General features: G+C 36.4%; 1 protein-coding gene across 4 annotated transcripts in view; it reads right to left on the minus strand.

Moving 5' to 3' along the window:
• Positions 1-23,596, minus strand: part of specc1 (sperm antigen with calponin homology and coiled-coil domains 1) — a 373,450-nt gene that overhangs the window by 187,836 nt on the left and 162,018 nt on the right. For all 4 annotated transcript variants that reach the window (XR_008803997.1, XM_056236125.1, XM_056236143.1 and 1 more), the window contains exon 3: positions 17,997-18,132. Coding sequence is in view for 3 of the 4 variants with exons in the window: in XM_056236125.1 (XP_056092100.1) it covers positions 17,997-18,132 (136 nt within the window). In the remaining variant the exon portion in view is untranslated. The remainder of the gene's footprint in view (positions 1-17,996; positions 18,133-23,596) is intronic.

The raw sequence follows: 23,596 nt of genomic DNA on the forward strand, positions 1-23,596 counted from the left end.
TCCTGTAAGATGGCTGTGTAGAACAGAGTGCACTATTCACACATACTGTACGTACGCTAAATCCTCAACACTGAGTCATACCACTAAATACGTCTGACAATGACATAAGCTCTATTAGATCCATCCTATTCCTAACTCCCCACATAAGCACTCTGTCTCTATATGGTAAGTGATACAGCATCACCGAGTTGTGATGTATTGGAAATGGGAGTGTTAATTAAAAGACGACGACACAGAAGGACATGTGACCTTAGGCACAATGGGCAGGTTGTCCACTAACACTAGCATAGATGTTATTTATAGACAAGAGACCATGTGCCTCTCACTTCATTTCACTTTTGAGACCTAACAGCAAAGGAAAGCTTCCTTTAAATATTAATGATGCCCTGCTATGGCTGGCTAAGGTGATGTGAGTTGTCATATACTGTAGCAGTGGCTGATATTCTCCATAAAGCATTATTGCTGTCTCCCTCAAACTATATATACAGTAGGTACTCAACCAGAATGCCTATTACCGCCGCGACTCTTGCCGCGGCAAATCCACCGCGGCAAAAATAAACTATAGTCGCATTTCAAAGTCCTTCGCGAAATGACCGCCAGGTGGCGCAAAGGGGCATTTAGCAAAACAGCCGCAATTGCCGCATTTTGAAACGGGCTAATGTCAATTAACAGTAAGGATGAAATAGTTGAGACTGATTGAATATGTAAAAAATTAAATAAAAATAAACAAACGAAAGAGAATAGAACAAACCTTTAGAACAAAAAAATAATAATAATAAAAATATAAATAGTTTAACCTATAGGCTAACAGATTCAGTTAAATTAAACGAAAGCAAAACGTAAAGTAAAAGTAGGCTACATTTAAACAGAATATAACAAACTTTTAGAGCAGAACATTTTATGAATCAAAAGTTAAAATAGGCCTCTCTCGCAATTAGGTGCAATGACGCTAAACTAATTGAGGAATGAGAGGATTGAAGAGCGCTTCTCTCGTGTGCGCGCACTGACTGTGGTGGATTTGGCTGACTGCTGAACTACCGAACTTCTGGGAAATTCTCAGTGAGAAAAGTTGTGGTCGAGTGGTAGAACTTAGGTTTCAATAATTTAGATGACACGGGTTCAAATCCTGTCCAAACACGGTAGCCTATTTATAAAATACAATTCCATGCATTTCCATTTTACACAAAGGAACAAATATTATCCAACAGATTGACTGAATTTATATCAATCTGTATAATAATTCCAATCGTAATTTCAAAAGCAGTTCTGTTAAAAAAACAGAAAAGAAAAAAAAACTTCATGGGGTTCCATAGGCTACGTTTTTAAAAACATTGTGTAACAAGGTGCGATATGCTGGTGGGGGATTTCCCCCCAGTAATCAATGCTTTGCCTAATTCACCAATAGACCATATCAAATATATATATATATTTAAAATATGCAACACGCACGTTTAAACAACAAACAATAAAATCTGAACCGGCGCTTCTGCTCCTGTATTGAGAGATAACATGCAGCGCGTTTCAGTTACGATCCTGGTTCCAGTGGCCTTAATACATTCATGGCTTTTCAAAATGTCACAAAGCGTTTTGAGATGTTTTTGAATGAAATATTGAAGTTTATAATTAAGTGTTTTGGCACATCACGCCGAGTGGCGCTACGCATTATTCTAAAGTCGGGTTTTATTCTGGCATGTTGAAATAGAGTTCAACAAACACGGCGGCGCTTTCACTTGAATTTATTTTTTCTCAGAACAGCTAAAATAACTTTCTAGGATAGAAGCTATCCTACTCCGTAATTTTTGGTCATACAGATAAGATATCATCTTTTAAAACAGTAAAAGGTCTAATAGGCTATGCTAACGATAAAACGTTTTCTCGCTCATGTGAGCGAACACACTGTAGAAACAAACGTTTGGGCATGTCACAGAGAGTAAATTCATGGCCGAGTGGAAGAACTTACGATTCAATCATTTAGATGACACGGGTTCAAATCCCGCACAAACATGGACTTTTGTCAATTTTATATTAGCCTATTAATGCATTTTATATCCTATTATTAATGCAGAGAGATTTGTCTAGTTCTAAAACTCTGTTATGCACCATATAGGCCTAGTTTTTGCTTATATTATAAAATCAAATTGCCATGCATTTCTATTTTACACTGGAACAAATAGTATCCAACAGAATGACTTAACATCTAATACCAATCGTAATTTCAAAAGCAGTTCTGTAAAAAAAAATATATATATATAGCAATATATATAGCATATTTTTTGGATTCCCTACATTGAGTTTTTAAAAAATGGCTTTAAGCAAAGTGCGATTTGCCAGGGGGGACGGGGATTTCCTTCTGGTCTAAACATCCCTGCTTCTGCTGAATTATTTTAACCCCCCACCCCCTTCCTCCGCAGTAGGCTAATCAGTGCTAATAGGCTTAGGCTACTTCACCAATAGACCATATAAAATATATAAAATAAAGATATGCAGCAGGCAGGTTTAAACGACAAACAATACAATCAAAATCAGCGTTTCAGTTACAGTAGCCTACGTTCGTGGTTCCAGTGGCCTTAATGTAGGCCCTATGCACGGCTTTTCAAAATGTCACAAAGAGTTTTGAGATTATTTTGAATGAAATATTGAAGTTTATAATTAAGTGTTTTGGCACATCACGTCGAGTGTCGCTATTGTTCTAAAGTCGGGTTTTATTCTGGCATGTTGAATTAGTGTTCGACAAACGCGGCGGCGCGTTCACTTGGATTTATTTTTCTCATAACAGCTAAAATAACTTAAAGGTTCTCTAAGCGATCCTGGGTGACGTCACTTCTTGTTGACGTTCGAACTATTGTCAAACAAAACGGAGGCTAGCTAGACCCTCCCTCCTCACACCCCCAAACCCTTCTTGTCGGTCATTGGCTGGAACAGTTTGTTATGTTTTGGGGAGCGGGTCGCTGCAGTTTGTTTTTGGTGCTGTTTGTGAAGCATGGGCTGTCTACAGAGATCGCGTTTCTTTACAGTGTGTTCAGGGGACAGGCAGCCAGCGGATAGTGAGGAGATGTTTGCTGTATGTGACAAAAAATGTTTTGGCCTAAAAAACACATGACATCGCTTAGAGCACCTTTAATAGGCTACTAGTAAACTTTTATTCATATTAGGCTAACAACATTTTAGCTGTCGTCTCTGTCTCCGGGAACTGCTCGTCACAAAACTGAACCGAAAGCCACTTGCCTCAGCTCATGTCTAAAGCCTTTAAATGTCTAAATATTTAATAAATGTTATCTGATTATGTAATCCATCTGAAACTGAGAGGTACAGAGGATCTACTTAAACATGTTTAACTATGTGAGCGCTTAGAAATGAGGAAAGGACAAGGCAAGGGGAAAATCTCGCTCTAATTAAATAGGCTAAATCGCCCTGAATTAAAATGTAAAAACAAATCAAATAATTTATTTGTCGAAATGTTGCGCTATTGTTTCATTTAAGTTCATAATTATTCTATAAATGTTATTTAGTTTAACAGCAGCACAACGAAGCACTGTGGTTCGAGATTTATTTGAATAAAAAAGAAAAACTTATTGAAATTGAATGAATTATTGAAATTAAATATTTAGTAATAAAGTTTCATGACAGAAATATCACTACATGTAGCTCACATTATTTAATTCCTTCATTATCAACACTTTAATAGCCTAATGCTAATGTCTAATAGCGGTTTAAGTGTGAATTGCGACTTCTTGTTTTAAGTCAGTCTCAGATTCAGAGAGCCTGTGGGGGTTTGGAGGGACAGTGGCTTTATCGCGCGTGCACAATAGGTGTTAATGTTCGTCTTTCATATGGAGATGTCGGATAGCCAGCCCAATGAGCAGGCAAAGGCTAAATTCTTTTAAGGATAAATCTCTCGATGTGTCCAAATGTAGGCCCTATATCTTATTTAATTATAAATATAGTGTATTTTTTGTATTTAAAGTTTTTCACACAAAATTTAAATTAAAGTGTTCAATCCAGTTGTTTCAACTGTTTTTATAGAGTTTTAGAATGTTTGAAGCAGTGTGTATGATTGTCAACAATCTGGCATTATCTAAACATTAACTGTTGACGAAACGAAGCAGATAAAGAGCTCTTTAATTCAACCTCGTTTTATTGTAAGTGAATTCAACAAGGCATGCTGTGTCTTTGAAGCAACAAAGGCAAAATAATTTGTTACAGTTTTTTTTTTTTTTTTTTGGAGGGAGACAAAATAAACTTTGCTAAAAAGAGATCCAGCGCAAGAGAGAGGCAAAGAAAAACGCATGTTCTTAATTTATGTCGTTTTGTACTGTTTTAATTGTTTAATTAAGCTGCAATTTCTTTGGCAATACAAATTTAAAATGTTGCAAGAATAAGATTCTGTTTTTCTTATTTTGCATCGCAAAGGAAACTCTAAACTCAATGCAACCAGCTGTTTTAAACAAATAAACTGTCCCACTTTATTTAAACCTTAAAAATGTGCGATGGGGTTTCAAACTTAATTAATTTTAGTGTTCTTTTACATTTTCATTTGTTTTTTATATTGAAAGCAATACTATTAAGTTAGTCTGTTATTTTGTGTAGCCAAGTCAACAAAATCAGTCTTTTCTGATTTGTTCAATTTATGGATCTGTTTTGAAAAATTTCTTCCGTTGCTATGGCCGGGTATCACTAGCCGCGTTTCCAGTAGCCGCGTTTCCACTGTCGGGCCAGTGCTAGGCCAGGGCTTTAAACGGGCCGTGCCGGGCTAATAGCCTCGGGCCAGTAGCACCTGGCCTGCGTTTCCACTGTCGGGCCAGAAGCTCCACAGCGCGTCACTAAAACACGCCCGCAACACGCCTCTCTGGAACGTCACACTAACCCATCATTTCACCAACAAATGGAAGTTTTATCAGAAAACTAATCAGAAAGAAATCACTGGAAACAGCGTGCATCGCAAAACAAACATGATAAAAGCGGCCGTTTGCTGGCATTTTTGTTGTTTACTTGAATATTTAAAACCCAAGCATCGATGTTTTACCACAGGTTTACAATAAAAAGTGATACATTGATCATAATGAATTAATTTATGTCAAAATTGCACATTAGTCACAGAGAAATAAATGACCGTTAACGTTAGGTCTATTTCACAAAAGAAAGAGGACACACTTACATTATTCAGTCGAGGCTGTTTTTTACAGGACATATCACATTTAGAAACAATGATAATTTCTACAAATAATGTTATATGCCACCAAAAATACGACCTGAGGAGCGTTAGCACAGTCTCGACTCCCAGTGGCTACAGATATATTTTCAGTCAGAGAAAAAGGAAGCTCCCGAAAAAAAGTAGATAGTCCGGTATAAAGAGACTACTAGTATATGTAGGCTACTGACAGATAAAATAAAAACATGATTGTGATAGCCTTTATGATTGGTCTGACTTCTTCAAGCGTTCACCATGTTTTTTTACTATGCGTATCTTCAAGCGTTTACTATGTTTACTATGGTAATGGTTAGCGCGCATAGTCTTTTGCATCGCGTATAAATATTTCTACCTTATACGGTGATCAGAATCCACATCGGATCACAAACAGAAGGCATTAAAACATGAAAGTGAGTTAAATTATTTTAAAAGTCTTTAATGCTGACAGAATCATTCGGCGCTCCTGTCTCTCGACTCAGGTAATCCCCGCCTCTGTTCGTAACCACTCCTCTAGCCCGAGCTGGCCCGCTTTGGCCCAAGGTATTCGACAGGCCAGAAATCCTGGCCGTTGGCCCCGAGTAAGCCCCGATCAAGCCCCGGAAGTGACAGTGGAAACGCGACTGGCCCTGGCACGCACTAGCACGGCCCGGCCCTGGCCCGGCAGTGGCCAGCGCCGAATGATTCTGTCAGCATTAAAGACTTTTAAAATAATTTAACTCACTTTCATGTTTTAATGCCTTCTGTTTGTGATCCGATGTGGATAAATTAATAAATTAATTCATTATGATCAATGTATCACTTTTTATTGTAAACCTGTGGTAAAACATCGATGCTTGGGTTTTAAATATTCAAGTAAACAACAAAAATGCCAGCAAACGGCCGCTTTTATCATGTTTGTTTTGCGATGCACGCTGTTTCCAGTGATTTCTTTCTGATTAGTTTTCTGATAAAACTTCCATTTGTTGGTGAAATGATGGGTTAGTGTGACGTTCCAGAGAGGCGTGTTGCGGGCGTGTTTTAGTGACGCGCTGTGGAGCTTTTGGCCCGACAGTGGAAACGCAGGCCAGGTGCTACTGGCCCGAGGCTATTAGCACGGCACGGCCCGTTTAAAGCCCTGGCCTAGCACTGGCCCGACAGTGGAAACGCGGCTAGACTGTCTATCACCTCAATTTCGTGAATGATTCACAAAACAATAATTTAGCAGATTAAAGACAAGCTTCATTATTTTCATTTTCTGACGCGATCAGCTAATCTTCCCTCATCAGTTTTGTCGTGCAGCGGCTCTACTGGAATGTAGCAAATTTATGTTGTAATGTGCCATTGATAATTTAAACAAAACTCTTGACTTTACATAAGTAAACAGTTAATGAACTCGCTAATAAACAGTTACCTATTTAAGCATCAAGAACGGTAAAACATAAACGAATTCGGCCAACAGCAAACTGTCTCCATTGAGATTCGATCTCAGATCGTTTGAAGCGTAGTGAGGCTCATGTTGTTGCGTTAACCACTGAGCTATCGTCTGAACGCTGTTAAAAATTGTTTTATGCTCTTCCAAACCCTCATTGATAGCCTAATTTCGGTTGCAATGTTTTATGTTGAAATGTTTTCACTATTGATTCAATTTAATTTCACTAGGCCTATTGTGATTATGAATTCGTTTAACGACAAGTTTCACTTGAAATCATCTGTTACCAGCTTTCAATCGCTCTCAATGAGCAGCGGCACTGCGGCAGATTACGCAATAGAGAGAATAAACTGACACTTTTCAAAGTGTGTAATTGTAGCGCCTCTTAGCGGTAAAGGGCAACAAATACACACCAGAATTTTACCGCCGCGGTAGCGGCGGCGGTAAAAGTATTATTCTGGTTGAGTACCCACTGTATCATGGCAATTTGTAAGTTTTAACATTTTGACAAATTGGTGACGAATTTGTATGATCTCATGTATATGTTTTCGTCATATCTATGAAGTAAATAAGCATTGGTTAGCATTTTACAACAAATAGGTGGATCCCTAATTTAAGATTCAGCTTCTGAAGGGCAGCTGATATATCATGCAATGTAATAATAATTAAGACCAACTGTCCAAACATTCATGGCATTCCTTGGTTGGCAGCCAGCTACTTAATCATTCTGCTTTAGTATATCAAAACATGACAACAAAGCACATCAACTGACAGAACAGGATCTGAAAATGTGGTTGCCCTGCTAATGCACCATGACTGAAACAATGACAATATTACACAATCTTGACTCACATGATGAAATTATTACATATTTGCCTTCGACGCTGAATTGTTTCACCAATGTTGCAAGAAAAAAGTATCACACTACATTTCCTGTCTAGTGCATGTCAGATTTTGATTTGTTATTATTATATAAGTGTACTTATGAACAACATGTATTATAATATTACCATGCAAAGTGAGCAATGTGGCCACTGTAGTATAAAATGTTACTCACTAAATCTGAATATCCAATAAATTATTAAAATTATTATTATTAATAATTATTATTAAATTATACAATTATTCTAGTCTCCTTGGTGTTTTTTCTGAACACATTCATAATCATAACTTCCTGGTGCGCTGCGGCATGTGTAATGTATGCATTTGAGCGCTAATTTATATATTTAGTATATATTTAAGTAATTAAATTAATATCATAAACATGCAATTAGTATAATAAACGAATACTAGTCGACTAGAAAAATCTTTAGTCGGGGGGCACCCTAGTAAAAACTAATTTTTTCCATCTTAAAAATATATCTAAATTACGACATGCATGCTTTCAATGTCTCAATCTCAAATCATGCGTTCATGACCTCATGGCTAGATTATTGTAATTCTCTACTGGGTGGTTGCCCTGCACGCTTAATAAACAAACTCCAGCTGGTCCAAAACGCAGCAGCTAGAGTTCTTACTGGAACCAGGAAGTATGACTATATTAGCTATGGATGCATGATATATCATATATGATTTTTGATGTTATCATTATCGATCCGATAAGAAAATTAGGCGGATATATTAAAGCCGATAGATAATGAATTATTTACTTCAGCTGAGCCACTTCAGATGCGTGCTGTTGGCCATGATGGAATCACTTTGCAAAGGAAGATAGTTAAGTGCAACATGTGAAGTACAAATCTGTCATGTAGGCTTCATAACTGTTACATGTTTGTCCAGTGTTTCCCCCTTCATTATGTTTTTGGTTCAGTCCTGTGACCTAGGCCGTTTCTCAATATGCGTTCTTGTCTGTACTTGTGTTCTTGTGGACTTGTGAAACATCATCAGTCACTGCCCAAGTACTGTTCCAATCCAAAGTTCACATCTCCGCCCCGTTTACCGAGGATGCATCGAGATGTGACTTGTGCGGACTTGAGACAGCCAGGTATCCCAGAATGCATCTCACACCAACCAGCAAGCGTCAATAGCAGAGGAGAAAACCCGTGTAATATCAAAATACTACTGTTATTGTGCCATGAAATGTAATTTTAAGAGTATTTCAGGCGAGAATGTAGTTGTTTAACCCTCTGGGGTCGGCTATCGCGCCGAGCTCACTTTTTTCCTTATCAGTGCAAAAGAGACTCAAATTACCCTGTTGATTTTGATCTTACATATAAGTGTTGTACATAATTAGACCCTTTTAAGTGTCTATTTTTTTTGTGGGTACTCACAATTAAAACAGTGTTCTGCTTTTTGTCAAATAAAGAAAAATAAACATGATGCGAATTTTGCGTTCTCTCCGTCAGTGAAGTTCATTCTGAAACACGTCCGAAAATTAACTGTAACTAAGTAAATACTTGTCACACAGGCACGAAAGATTTTTCGTTATGAAGCTGAAATTCTCTTCTTTTAAATTAAGTAATTTATATAAAAAACAAATATTCTCAGTTTATGTAATCTGTATGAAAAGAGAGAGATGTCAGTCTTTTTACTTTCAGCTAATTATAGCGTATGACGTGTTAATGTGACCACGCCCACAGAGAGTGCACGCTATTCAAACGCAAATGTTGAGGCAAGCCATGAAAACGCACACATCAGCTGGATAAAACATCCAAAAAGTTACCTCAGAAGTGCTGGTATAGTTTCATTTCGAGGAGCTCGGATCCAGCTGATGAAGTAAGTTTATTCTTAAGTGCTTTGTTCTAATCGCGTTATTGAATAGTGTCTGTAAACTGCACAAAGACTGTTTAAATATGAATTGCGTGTCTGCGTGTGAATGAATGAATGGCACAGACGCGCGCGTGATGTTGTTTTCCTACAGATGTACTTCACATCTGTGCGTTCATTCACTCTCGCTCCTACATTAGTAAACGTTATTTTTACATGAACACATCCAAACTATATTGCTATAGCCTACTGAGATTTGTTCTAATCGCGATATATAGAATAGTGTCTGTAATGACAACATTTCGTTGACTAGTTTTGGATAGATTATAAAGTTTTTACTCTAAAATAGACATCAAATAAGCTTTTGTTAGACAGTTTGAGGGGGTGCATTTTTTAGACATAAAAAAAAATATATATATAATTATCTCACTTCAATGTTTGATAACACAATGCTATTTTTTTTACAATGGGGTTAATTTTGTTGCACACTAGTTTACACACACCATAACACGTGTCCTATGATGCAATGTGCGTTAAAAGGTATCTTTTCCATGTTAATCAGAGTTTTTGTCCTAACCAGCCGCGACGGCGACACATGACGATTCTATTTCTATTACAACGGTTTCTATTTTTCTCCGACGGATAATTCACCTCAGATCTTGAAATTAAACAAATGGAAACAAGAACGTTCAAACTGTGAAAAAACAAGTGTATTCTTTGTTTTAGTAACTTAGTAGCCTATGTATTTTTAATAATGTTTAAATGGTGTAATATTTGTGAATTTGATTATGTAGCCTACTTATCCATTTTCTTGCGAGTGCCGTCAAGATTCTCTGGTGCTGTGCACTTGCCGCAAGACTCCGCCCACATGGTGTTCTGATTGGCTGTGGGGTTTGATTGATTTTGACGCATCTCGCAGTCGCGTCACGTCTAGTGTGGACAGACAAATTATTTGTCGCTGGAATCTTATCGCATCGCATATGTTAGGACACGGTGTAAGCCTGATTTCAAACTTTGAATTGAATTTACAAAAAAGTAGGGGTGTATCAATATATCGTGTCACAATATATCGCAATACAAAAATGCAACAATACGTATCGTGGATAGTGACAATATGTATCGTGGATAGTCCCCCCAAAATAAAAATTACTGTGTGAGAAAAAAATTCAAGTTTTCAGAGTTTTAGTGTCAGTACTACATTAAACTACTATATATAATGTTGATTATAATGTATAATAATGAAATGTGGGAATATTTGTGGGTCCTGATAATGCCAAATCTCTGATGTTCCCAGTAAAAAGTGTCCGACATTATTTTAAATATATCTAGTCAGTGAAAGAGTGCAAGCATATTCATCTAAAATAATTCAGTATTTTCAGCTTCAGAATCTTGAATATTTTTATTCTGGTGTCACCATTGTCCTTGGGTTACAAGCACCAAGTCCAAGCCTATTCATTTAAACCCACAATGTAATATCAAATTTAGCATTTTAATCAACAGTACATTTTTTGTTAACCCTTTATCATATGTCTTGGAGCATCGCAATAATATCGTATCGTGAGTTCAGTATCGTGATATGTATCGAATCGTGACATGAGGGTATCGTTACACCCCTACAAAAAAGACAAGTATAAATGGGTCAAAGATGAGACGTCACCATTTTGGTGTCCGCATCAAATAAAATTTATGAAAGTGATTTTATATACATAAAAACACATTAAATGCAAGTAAAGTGTCTACTTTCGTGTTTCAAATAACTTTTGTGAAAAATAACATGTCAAAATATGGGTGAAATAATATTCCAAAGTGTAAAATTGTCATTTTCAAGTTTCGTCAATCAATCAAGTTTCGTCAATCAATCAAGTTTCGTCATTCAGAGTATTTGTCATTGTCATTTGAAAATTGTCATTTGAATGACAGTAGATTTTTAGCATTTTGTTTATATTACAGATAAATGAGGAATGTTTAGACTTAATAAACATAATAAATAGTACTATTTTAATGCATTTTTGTATTGTTTTATTTGTTATTGATTTATTTTAGATGCCCACAAACACAAGCGAGTTGCTAGGCACTATAAAAAGCCAAAAAGTAAATGCAGACTCAGCAGCTTGAGCGGCACTCTTAAGGCCCATTCACACCAAGAACGATAACTATAAAAATAACCATAACAATAACTATATTAGCATCCACACCAGCAGATGATATCGTTCTGTTGATTCAAATCGCGAGCTACAGGTTTGTCGTCTGCTACATTAAATGCTCAAGCTCTTTAAAACGGAATGTATTCTGATTAGCTGTCAATGTATTTATCTTTATTTATAAATTGTAATGATTTTCACTTCCTTACAAAAACTTCTTGCTGACAAATGGGTAAAACTTAGTGGTTTGAAGGATAGTGACAAAGTATAAAGATTTTAAAATTACAATTAATTAGTATTTGGGGGCTGCATTGTGATCATTAAAATTAGTCATTAAACGATTGTCATTAAACGATTCTTGTTTTAAATATGCCTGCCAAGATTTTTTGGTATATAAACTATTGTTACACTGAATTACATTTAGTGTGTGTCTTCTGTAAATCATGGTAAAAATATATGATGGTCATTATTTTTTTGCTAGGAAAATTATAAAATTAACTTTAAACTCAATTTAAAGCTGTACTACACTTTTATATATATATATATATATGCTCGACAACCCGTTTTCTTCTTTGACCCAAATACAATAGAATAAAGATGCGAATGAAATAATCAGTGCTTTATTTGTATTTTTTTTTTCTTCAGTAGGTCTGAGTAGTATTCTGGTAAGAAATACTACAGAAATTGAATAAAGTAATTGTGGCGAGCAGGACGAGGCCGAGCGCCGTGAGAGAGCGGCACGAGGCCGGTGGCGTGAGTGATAATGAGTGGCGTCTCGTATCTCTCAAGGAGGAGCGGAAGCATTAAGGAGGAGCGACGGCAGTGAAGATCGAGAGAGGAACAGGCCTGAACCTGTTTTGTTTTGTTTGTGTTTTATTATGTGACAGCAGTCGTCCGTGAGGGACTGCTGTCTTTTACTTTCATTTTTTGTATTTGTTTTTATTTTTGTTCGCCGGTTCCCGCCTCCTTCCCACAACAACGAACCCTGTTACAGTAATCAAATGTAAAATTACACTGTATAGTCTTCCCTAAATAAATTAAACACAGATTAATCCTTACAATTAAAATGACAGAAGTTATTCAGTCAAGAGCAGTGAGTGATTTTTTCTGTTTGTCTTTTGCTGTTTGATTAACATTAATGACACGGACAGTAACAGGTATTTATAGGCTGCTGTCACTTTAAGATCTAATGCATAGATCCAATATACTGTTACACATGCGTTTTCTTTCTCAACTGTTAACGTTCACTTAGACACGACCACAACGCATCGCTCAAGTGCTTGTGTCAACTAGACTCCCCTGTGAAGGCCTCATCAACACGACAGCCATCTGCACTTATCCTCAACAAACTCGTCTCCATACCCATGTGATGACTCCGATCTTCAACCACATGGAACTATATAATATTCTGAATGTTCCAATCAAATCTGACTTCTGACCTATAATGCTGCCTGAATCATAATCATACACTGTTCGTTCATTGGCCCCCCGACTGAGCCTGGGTTCTCCCAAGGTTTTTTTTTTCTCCATTCTGCCACCTGATGGAGTTTTGGTTCCTTGCCACTGTCGCCTTTGCCGCTTTTTTTTTCGCCATTGGCGAACATTTTATTTAATATTCAACAATATTATTGATCTGCCTGCATTGACATCATTATATGAGAACTGAACTGAGGTGGGCGATGACGGTTTTCTCCAGAGTGACTATATATATATATATATATATATATATATATATTAGTGGTGGGCATAGATACATTTTTTTAATCTAGATTAATCTCACTGTAATCTTGGAATTAATCTAGATTAAAATGGCTCATTTGAATTCTGCCGAAGGCATTCAGAATATGTGTGCTACCCAAATAAATAACCTCGCAGGTAGTTTGTAAGATGGGCAGGGTGGAGCTAGACTCTCAGTTCAGTGGGGGCGGAGCTTCATCATGGGGCCCTCTGCTACCAAGTCATTTTAAAATTAAAAACGTAAAAAAAAAAAGGTAAAATATCTGATTAATGCATATGTAATAATGTGTCACTTGTTGAGCCTTCTCGTTCTTTTCTTTTTAATGCGCCCGATTTATATTTTCTCTCCATTTTCGTAACTATTCTATTATACATTCGAACCTCACGCCACCCACTGTACTCCTGAGGCAAGTAGGCCTACCTTATACGCTGTGTTTCGGTTCATTTATGACTCAAGACGAGCTCCAGTTCACGCGCCGGCGCCTCCGTGTCGTGATTTTCTATTGTCTGCTATATTTACTTCGTATTTATTAAATCCAGGCAATTGGCTGATGAAACATTGATTAAAATTAAGATACAATTAATACAAAACGAAATTCACCTTAATGAAAGGCTTTGTGCTTTCTGTTTGATGTCTCTGTGAAAGTTTTAAAATAGTCTTTCAGTGCCGCTTTCAGAGCGGTCACGTCCGTAACGGGGAACTGTCACATAACATTGTTTTTCCCTCATAAATGCGTACACGAAAAATAAGACAAAATGAATATTTTATGTTCTGTGGAGAGCCAACCCTTCTTCATCCGGTGGGTAGTATTACTTTTTGTACTTTTGCAACCTGAAATTTAAAGGTTTTTTTGTGTCACGTCCGTTACGGATGTGTATTTCCCTCATATTAAATATAAAACGCATAGACTGATATTTTTCTAATGTCTGGACTCCTTTATTAAGGGATTATGGATAAACAGATGTTTCAATATATTGGTATTAAATGCCCCCTACAGTGCAATTTGGCTAGGTATACATCTGCGCTAAAATATCAAGGTGAAAGTCATCATAGCTTGCGTAGTATAGACCCAGCTCCCAACCCAACTTTGAGAATAGATTAACAGCGATATTTTTTTTATCGCACGATAAGAGTCTCACGTTAACGCAGCACGTTAACGCCGATAACGGCCCACCAATATATATATATATATATATATATATATAATATATATATATAAATGAACTAAATTATTATTATTATTATTATTTTACTCCAGCTTCAACTCTACCCCACCATATTCCAGCGTGATGTATCCTAATCTTAAAGCAGAAGGAACTGGATGAATATTCATGACATAGTATCAATCCACAATGTGACTTGTGATGTGTGAATTATTAATTTGGCCAGAGGAGAACTGGTCCCCCTTGCCACTGTCGCCTCTGGTTTGCTTGGTTGGGGACACTTAATATTCAGCAATATTATTGATTACTGACACTGGACGATGACATCACCGTTTTCCATGGAGCTGCTTTATAGCTGAATTGAACTCATTTCAAATCTGATGATCTTTCCAGTTATTGAATGGAACTGAATCAACTCTGAACTGACCTCAGCTAAACAATGACGCTACTTCTTTACAGCAGAATTTAAATCTGTTTGTCATTGAATTATTATTTTCCTGTTTAACCCTGTAAAGCTGTTGTGAAACAATCTGTATTGTATAAAGCACAATATAAATAAAGGTGACTTGACATGACTTTTACATTGTTACAAACAATTTCTATTTCAAATTTCTATTAATTAAAGAAATCCTGAAAAAATGTCAGTTTCCAAAAAACTTTTAAGCAGCACAACTGTTTTCAACATAGATAATAATAAGAAATGGTTCTTGAGGAGCATGTTGGCATGATTCTTAAAAAAACTTTTTGTTTTTATTCCACATAAAAAAATAACAGCTTACAGGTTTGCAACGACATGAGGATGATGTAAATTAAAGGAGTAGTTCACTTTAAAATGAAAATTACCCCATGATTTACTCACCCTCAAGCCATCCTAGATGTATATGACTTTCTTCTTTTTTTTCTTACACTTAAGTCAAATACGTATGTTCGTTTGGACGGAAGCTAGTTATTTTAATTTATAAAGTTTTAAATATGAATATTTTTATTATAACTCATGCTTCAGAAGGTCTTTATTAACCCGCCGAAGCCGTGTGGAGTTCGTTTATGATGGATGGATGCACTTTTTTGAGCTTTAATCTGTTGGTTGCAAACCACTGCCATTATAAAGCTTGGAAGAGCCAGGGCATTTATTAATATAACTCCGATTGTACTCGTCTGAAAGAAGAAAGTAATATACACCTAGGATGGCTTGAGGATGAGTAAATCATGGGGTAATTTTCATTTTAAAGTGAACTACTCCTTTAAGACACAATTTGAGTTTTTAGGTAAACTATCCCTTTAAGCATGAAAAAAGTCTTCCATATTTCCAACTGTGCTCTTGTCTAGTGTGTAATGCTGGGGACACACTTAACGACTAGCTGAAACATTCTAAGAATGAACTGAACACACTTACAGGCTGTTTCCAAATACTGAGGCAGATTTTAAACACCAACTGTGAACACCGACTGAACAAAACTGTCTCTGACTCGGCGCGTTTGGGCATGATCAGTCGTAAAGTATCAAATTACATTCATAATCGGCCTTACAGTTGTTAAGTGTGTCCCTGGCTTAACCATGATCGTTTTTTGTCTATTTTGTTTTTCATGACTTTATCCACCTCAATTATTGAGCACATTAGCACGTCCTTCACCTACAGTTAAATCAGCCAGCCAAGCATCACATGAAGTACAAAGGATTCTGCTACACCCTGACACTGGCATTTTAACATAGGGCCAATCCCACAGAGGTCATGTGGCCAGGCAGCATTCCTGTTCAACACAATAACTATTTCAGCTTTTGTCTTTCTTCTGTGTGGCAATGTTGACGAAAGAGGAATTATTGATATCAGACTCATCAATCTACTCCAATCAACACATCTACAAAATTGTGCAATGTATAGAACAGTCTATCCCTTGTTTTCATTTGCGAATAAATTAAATATGGCAACTTCCCTGTCTGAGGTCAATAGAGAGCACAGATAAATGCACTCTACAAAGACACAATCCCTCATATCTCATTTCTCAAAGACAATTTAATCAGAAGCAAATCAGATCCCTTTTGGTGGTTCTGCTTCCATCATTTAATACTGGAAGTCTAAGTCGTGTTTTCCATATCAGCTTTGGATTCTGTTAATATTCTTTTGATATAGTTAAACTCAAAAGAGTTATCTTTTACACAAATACGGTGTTAAATATCGAACTGCCATCATCAGCCTACGCTAGATATTTAATATTCGAGAACGGTTTCCTGTTGCCCTCTAGAGGTGATCAGCTGCACTCACAAGAGCTAAGTAGTGATTTTACTCTAAAAGGGACCTTAATTCCTTTAATAGTTCCAGCACAAAAATGCATCCATCATTTACTCACTATCATGTTATTTTAAACCTATATGACTTGCTTTCTTCTGTGGAACATTAGGAAGATATTTTGAGAAATGTCTCAGTGTTTTTGTCTATACAATAAAAGTCAATGGTCACCAAAACTGTTTGGTTATACACGTTATTTAAAATAACTTGTGAGTAAATGATGACAGAACTTACATTATTGGTGAGCAAATCCCTTTAACATTTTATGAAAATACTGACATGACATGATAGCATGTCATGTATGTCTATAAGTATTTTGATATGTGCAGGTTACAGTCACATGATCACATGAAAAACAGCAAAGCTACTTGCACAACTCAAATGAGATTTTTTTTTTTTTTTTACCATTCAAATGATGTTACCCGTGCCATGATATTTCTTGGACTGGGAGAGTTTATCTACTATGTATAAACAATGTTTCTGCATGTATTATGAAGGTACATTTTAGAATGTTTAAAGATCTTTTTAAGACCAAGTAAAGAAAATTAAAATAATAAATTGAAGGGAATACAATATGTCAATATTTTCTCTGAATGTAAATGTCTAGGAAGAAACACAAATAACACTTCGGAATTTGAAAATACAGCTTCAAACAGATATCCATTACATTTAATTCAATTTACAAAAAAAAAAAAAAACTTGAATCCCATTGCTCCCAAACACTAGAATATGGAAATATATTTTACTGCACCTTCTAATCACACTGCAAAAAAGTGGTTCGTCCAGTATTTATTTGCAAACATCAAACTATTTTTAAATCAAGATACATTTTCCGTATCTGTATAAACAGTCTTGTTTTCTGTGATGAAAACAAGAACAATTATCTGCCAATGGGCTCAGAATATACATTGATAACTCATTGACAAATATTTGTTCTTGTTTTAAGAACAATTGGGACTCAATTGATTTTATTTTTTTTATTTTACATTTGCATCTCAAGTGAATGTGTCTTGATTTAAAGATGTTTAGATATCTGTGTTTGAAACAGGACAAAAATACTGAGGAAGATATTCCTTTTTTCATGCCATGATTTTATAAATTTAAGACTTTCTGCTCTGATTTAAGGGTGAATTAAGACTTTTTAAGACTAGCAGAAACCCTGATTAATATCACTATAGTGAAACGTGAACATCTGAAATAAAGTATTCCATCCAAACGTTACTTACCATTTAAGAGATTAATTAAAAGATTAAATAAACATCATTAAATCATTTAAAAAGTAACAAAATCATTGCTGTACAGACTGCACACTTTTAGGAAATAAGTATGACAGCATGAGATTTATGTTTATAGGTTGTAAAATCCTACTTGAAGCGCTGCGTGGTCTGTTGTCTGTAAGCTCAGAAATGGCTCCTGTGGTGATGGTCTTCTTCATGCGGGACACTGCAGCCACTGAACCCAGAACAGGTTTAGCCAGAGCATCATCACTGCTCGCCCTTTTTATCTACACAAAAGAACATAAGTTACTGGCAGTGAAAACAGCTGAGAATCAAATTTCTGTTAAAGGGGTCATATCATGAAAATTTTTTCCATGTTTAAGTTCTATAATCGGGACCCCGGTGTATCTACCAACCCAGAAAACGTGAAAAGTGACAACCCAGTAACTTTGTTTTAGTAAGCCTTTCTCTGCAAGCTATTGTCAAAAAATAAGCTGATCAGATTTCGCTCCCCTTCTGATGTAGGAAGGGGATCTTATTATAATATTAAGGATCACAATTTTTTTTGTCTAAAATAGAAATCACGATTCTCACACAATTATGAATAGGCAACTAAACAAAATAACATGTAATTTACTAGATGTTCTGACAAAATGTTAATTGCTGCAGTCTAATTAAAAACTATTTAATTGGACTTCCGGTTATGGCGTCGAAGTGAGAGGTCGCGGTTTCAAACCCTCGTGTAATAACTATCAAGGGAAATTGGATACTGAAACGCAAAATGTGCCCTCAGACCCTGAGAGTACTAACGAACACGATGAGATGGGGGAAGATGATGGAGGAGAGGTCTCTGATGTTAGGAATTCTAGTAATGCTGATATAATGGAGGCAGTTAAAGGAATGGAAAAACGAGTCAGTGTTAAGATCGACGAAACTTCTTTCGGGGATAACAGAGGTTACAAAGAGAATGACGGAAGCGGAGGAACGTATATCAGGGGCCGAGGACGAGATTGTTCAAATAAAAACTAGAGCTGAGACGCTGGAAACGCAGGTGAAATCGATGTCGGATAAAGTGGATGATCTGGAATGCAGAAGTCGGAGGAATAATCTAAGATTGGTCGGTCTTCCAGAAAAGGAGGGAATGGATACATGTGCTTTCCTGGAAAAGTGGCTGCCAGAGATTTTGGAACTGGATTCATCCCACTCTGCATTCTCATAGAGAGAGCTCATCGGATACCCAGCTCTAGTCTGGCAAGATGGTAACGGGCCACCGAGAACAATCATCATGAAGTTTCTGAAATTCAAGCAGAAGGAGCAGGTACTGAAGGCAGCTAGAGCTAAGCGAATCATCAAGTATAAAGATTACAATCTCTGTTTTTTCCCTGATCTATCTGCTGAGGTGCATAGAAAGCAGAGAAGCTACGACGCAGTTCGTCAAAAGTTACGTGAAAAGGGAATAAACCGACATAGAATCGTTTTTCCTGCTCAACTGCTCCTTACGCATGGAGACTGTACCGTGACATTGAACAGCCCAGAAGAAGTGGAAAATTACATGCACCACATAGATGGCAAGTAATTTGTAGAGGCCTACTGAATCAAACATGCAAGCCCTTGACGGGATGTTTATTTTTGTTTATCTTTATTATTATCTTCATTATTAATCCTTACTGGAAATTCATTTAGTTGGAAATGACAATTAATAATATCAAGAAAATTGACTGAAAAATAGATGAGATATGGTGAGTTAAAAACTTTCTGGGTCAATTGACACTCTTGAGGACCAGAAGAGGGCACTTTTGTTAAACTCTGTGAACTGTAAATTCACAAGAAAGCATTGTGGTTGTTTTGAATATAGGCTGATTATAAGTAAGTATTTTTGTTATTATGTGAATAGTTGAATTGGGTACAAACGGACTCTGCTGTTTATCTTCTCCTTTTTTTTTCGTTCTTCCACAGTTATGTGAACACTGTTATTGTGGCCAAAGCTGGAAAAAATACAGCTTTTGACAATAGGTTTGGACGAAATGGCATTAGGCCTTTTGGAGGGAAATTATAATTAAGTTAGGAATATACTATTATGTGGGTACTGGACACAAAGTTTTAATGGGGTTTGAAATAGTGTAAAGAAGAAATTAAAGTTTGGTAAGTCTGCACAATAGTGTTAGCGGGGTGACACCATTCAAGAAGTAAATCGAGGAGGAGGGGTTACTGATATAAGGGCTATTGGTAAAAGATAGGGATAACACGGGGTGAATCAATGTTATGCGTTAAGTTTTCGTTATGTGTTCATTTTTGTTTGGCTTCCTGTTACTCGACAATTATGAGTGCCTTAAAGGGGTCATATAATGCCATTTTTGTACAAGTTAATATGAATGTTTAGGGTCTAAATAAAAACTTTGTAATATACTTTTATTAAAATTCTCATAAGTATTTTAAGAAAACACTAATTTTACCTGGTCAAAAACAGCTCGGTTTTCAGCACGCCGTTTCAGTGCATATGCCTTTAAATGATAATGAGCTTCGCTCACCCCGCCCCTCTGTTCTGCGGGCGTTTTGATACAACGCACGTGGAGTGTTGCCTTGACAACAGTTGAGGGTATATTTTGGAGAGAGAATGGCAGCGGGAGTCTCTGAGGACACATCTGTGCAATCATATCAGTTTGAACCGGAGTCGGACCCGGAACAAGATGACGGCCCCGAAGAAGTTCGACAATTAAGGCTCGAACAGGAGGTTTCTGAATGGTTGGTTAACGTAATGTCACTTTGATCTATTTTTGTATGCACTGGCAGGGTAGAGAAGTGAGATACAAACGCTATGTTACAACTAATGGTCATGAAAAACTTTTTTTCGCGATTTGCAAAGATTAATATAAAGGTTAATAAAACTGTGTTGAAAGGCTGCTGTCAATCAACAATCATGGGAGGGGCGTCCGTTTTATTGACGTCACAAAAACGAACGGCTCAATTTGAGGCAGGGGAAAACATAAGGAGATTAAAACAAAAACACTGAATGGATTTGTATCATTATATGATGGTTGTGTACAGGCACTACCAACACACATTTCACTACAATCAACTTGTAAAAGTGCATGTACCATTATATGACCCCTTTAAGGCATTATTTGACGTAATAAAGAAATGTCGCAAGTAGATAGAATAAAATTTCTGTCTTGGAATTGCAGAGGTTTGGGTAAATTAAAAAAGATAAAACAGGTGATGCATAGGATCAAACAACTTAATGCAAAAGTGGTCTTTTTGCAAAAGACACACGTCAAAAGAAGATAGAAATAGAGAGGCGGTGGCATGGATAAGTTTTCTCAGCATGTTATAACACACAAGCTATGGGGAGTCATAATTTTGCTTCATTAATCAGTGCTCTTTCACGTTCAGGATATTATTAAGGACCCAGCTGGTAGATTTGTAATTATTCAAGGTGAGCTATTGACAGAGAGAATAAATTTAGTGAATATATATGGTCCTAACAAAGATGATCCCAGGTTTTATAATAATATATTTCTATTAGTTGCTTCACTACAAGGTCAAAATATTATAGCAGGAGATATGAACTGCACCTTAGATCCAGAAATGGATCGTTCCACTGGTGTTGACACTTCCCATTTATGTTCTAGGAAACTGATACAACATTTTATGAAAGAGCTCAACCTATTGGATATATGGAGACATCTTAACCCAACTCTAATTTCTTATTCCTGTTATTCTGCAACACACCAAACTTATTCACGAATAGATTATTTTTTTATTTCAGCTCAAATGCTTTCTAGGATCATAGATTGTCAATATCACAGTATTGTAATTTCCGACCATGCAGCAGTGTCATTGATGTACAGGGATACAAAATTGACTAGGGACCCTCCAAAATGGCGATTTCAATCCGGATGGCTGGGGGATCCATCGTTTGTTGACTTTTTAGGTAAACAAATTGACATTTATTTTGAAACAAATCTATCCGAAACATCTGCTGGGATTCGTTGGGAGGCATTTAAAGCTTTTTTACAGGGACAAATCATTAGTTTGTGTAGTTCTAAAAGTGAAAAATCTCAACAAGAATTGAAAACATTAGAGATGAAGATTAAAAAGCTGGAGAATGAGATTTATCAGAATGAATCTGTACAGATTCACATAAGCAACTTTTGTTGCTTCGATCCAAGACACATTGTCTGCAAATAAAATGGCTACGAAATTATTGAAAGTAAAACAGACCTTTTATGATCAAGGAGAGAAGACAGGAAAGGTGCTTGCATGGCAAATAAAAAGTAGACAAGCAGAGAGGGCTATTGCTTATATTGAAAATACTGATGGTAGTTCTATAGTCGACCCAAAGCAAATGAATGAATCGTTTAGGTCTTATTATGTAAAACTATATAGTTCAGAATGTTTACAAGGTTCTGAAGTACAAAAAAACTTCTTAAATGATTTGGATTTACCATGCACATCGGAGGAACAAAAGAAAGACCTAAACAAAAATATAAGTTTGCAAGAAGTAGTAGATGCCATTGAACTGATGAAAGGGGGGAAGGCGGCGGGACCAGACGGCATCCCCATAGACATTTATAAAAAATGTAAAGATAAATTATTAAGACCCATCTTAGATGTGTTATTGGAAGCCTTTGAAAAAAAATAACTACCTGTCTCTATGACCGGGGCTTTAATTACTTTGTTGCCCAAACCAGGAAAGCCTAATAATAAATGTGAAAATATGCGCCCTATAAGTCTACTAAATTCGGATACGAAAATCCTGTGTAAAATTTTGGCAAGAAGATTAGAAAATGTATTACCATATTTAGTAGGGAATGATCAAAATGGGTTTATGTTGCATAGACAAGGATGCCATAACATTAGAAGGGTACTGAATATCTTGCACGACCAGAGGGGAAGAAAAGACACTGCTTTGCTGTCATTAGACGCAGAGAAAGCTTTCGACAGGGTCAAATGGGATGTTTTGTTCGACGTGTTGAAATGTTATGGACTCGGAGAGAATTATTGTAAATGGGTCGGATTGTTATATAAGAGTCCTATAGCTGAGGTCCTGACTAACAGTATGGTATCAAAGCCATTTAATATTTCTAGGGGATGTAGACAGGGCTCTCCTCTTTCCCCTCTGCTTTTTCTTCTAGCCATTGAACCATTTGCAATCGCAATTAGAAGAAACAGAGATATTGAAGATATAACAATATCCGGTTCTGAACATAAAATAGCTCTTTTTGCTGACGATGTCATATTGTTTTTAACGAAGTTGGATACATCTATTCCTGCTTTACTGCATTTTATTGAGGTATTTGGGAAAATATCAGGGTATCAGATTAATAATTCAAAGTCTTCTATTATAATGTTGAATGAGGAAGAAGGGAAAATCCTAGCAGTAATGTTAACATGTTTAAAACATCCAGAGTCTTCACATATTTGGGTATTAAAATAACCCCAAAGGTGGAAGATGTTGCTGTAATAAATTATGATTATGTTTTTGATAATGCAGCAAAGTCAATTGAATGATGGACCTCATTACCCATCGCTGTAATAGGGAGGATAAATATATTAAAAATGAATATATTGCCTAAATTTTTATATCTTTTTCAGAATATCCCTCTAGCACCCCCAAGCACCTTATTTTCAAGACTGAAGAGGATTGTTACTAAATTCATATGGAATATTAGACAGCCCAGACTTAGATTATCTCTTTTATATCTGCCTTATGATAGAGGTGGGCTTCAGTGCCCTAATTTCCAATGGTAT

Source organism: Rhinichthys klamathensis, unplaced genomic scaffold (genome assembly GCF_029890125.1).
Source record: "Rhinichthys klamathensis goyatoka isolate OS25496 unplaced genomic scaffold, OSU_Roscu_1.1 h1tg000019l_1, whole genome shotgun sequence".
In the NCBI taxonomy this organism is placed as follows: domain Eukaryota; kingdom Metazoa; phylum Chordata; class Actinopteri; order Cypriniformes; family Leuciscidae; genus Rhinichthys; species Rhinichthys klamathensis.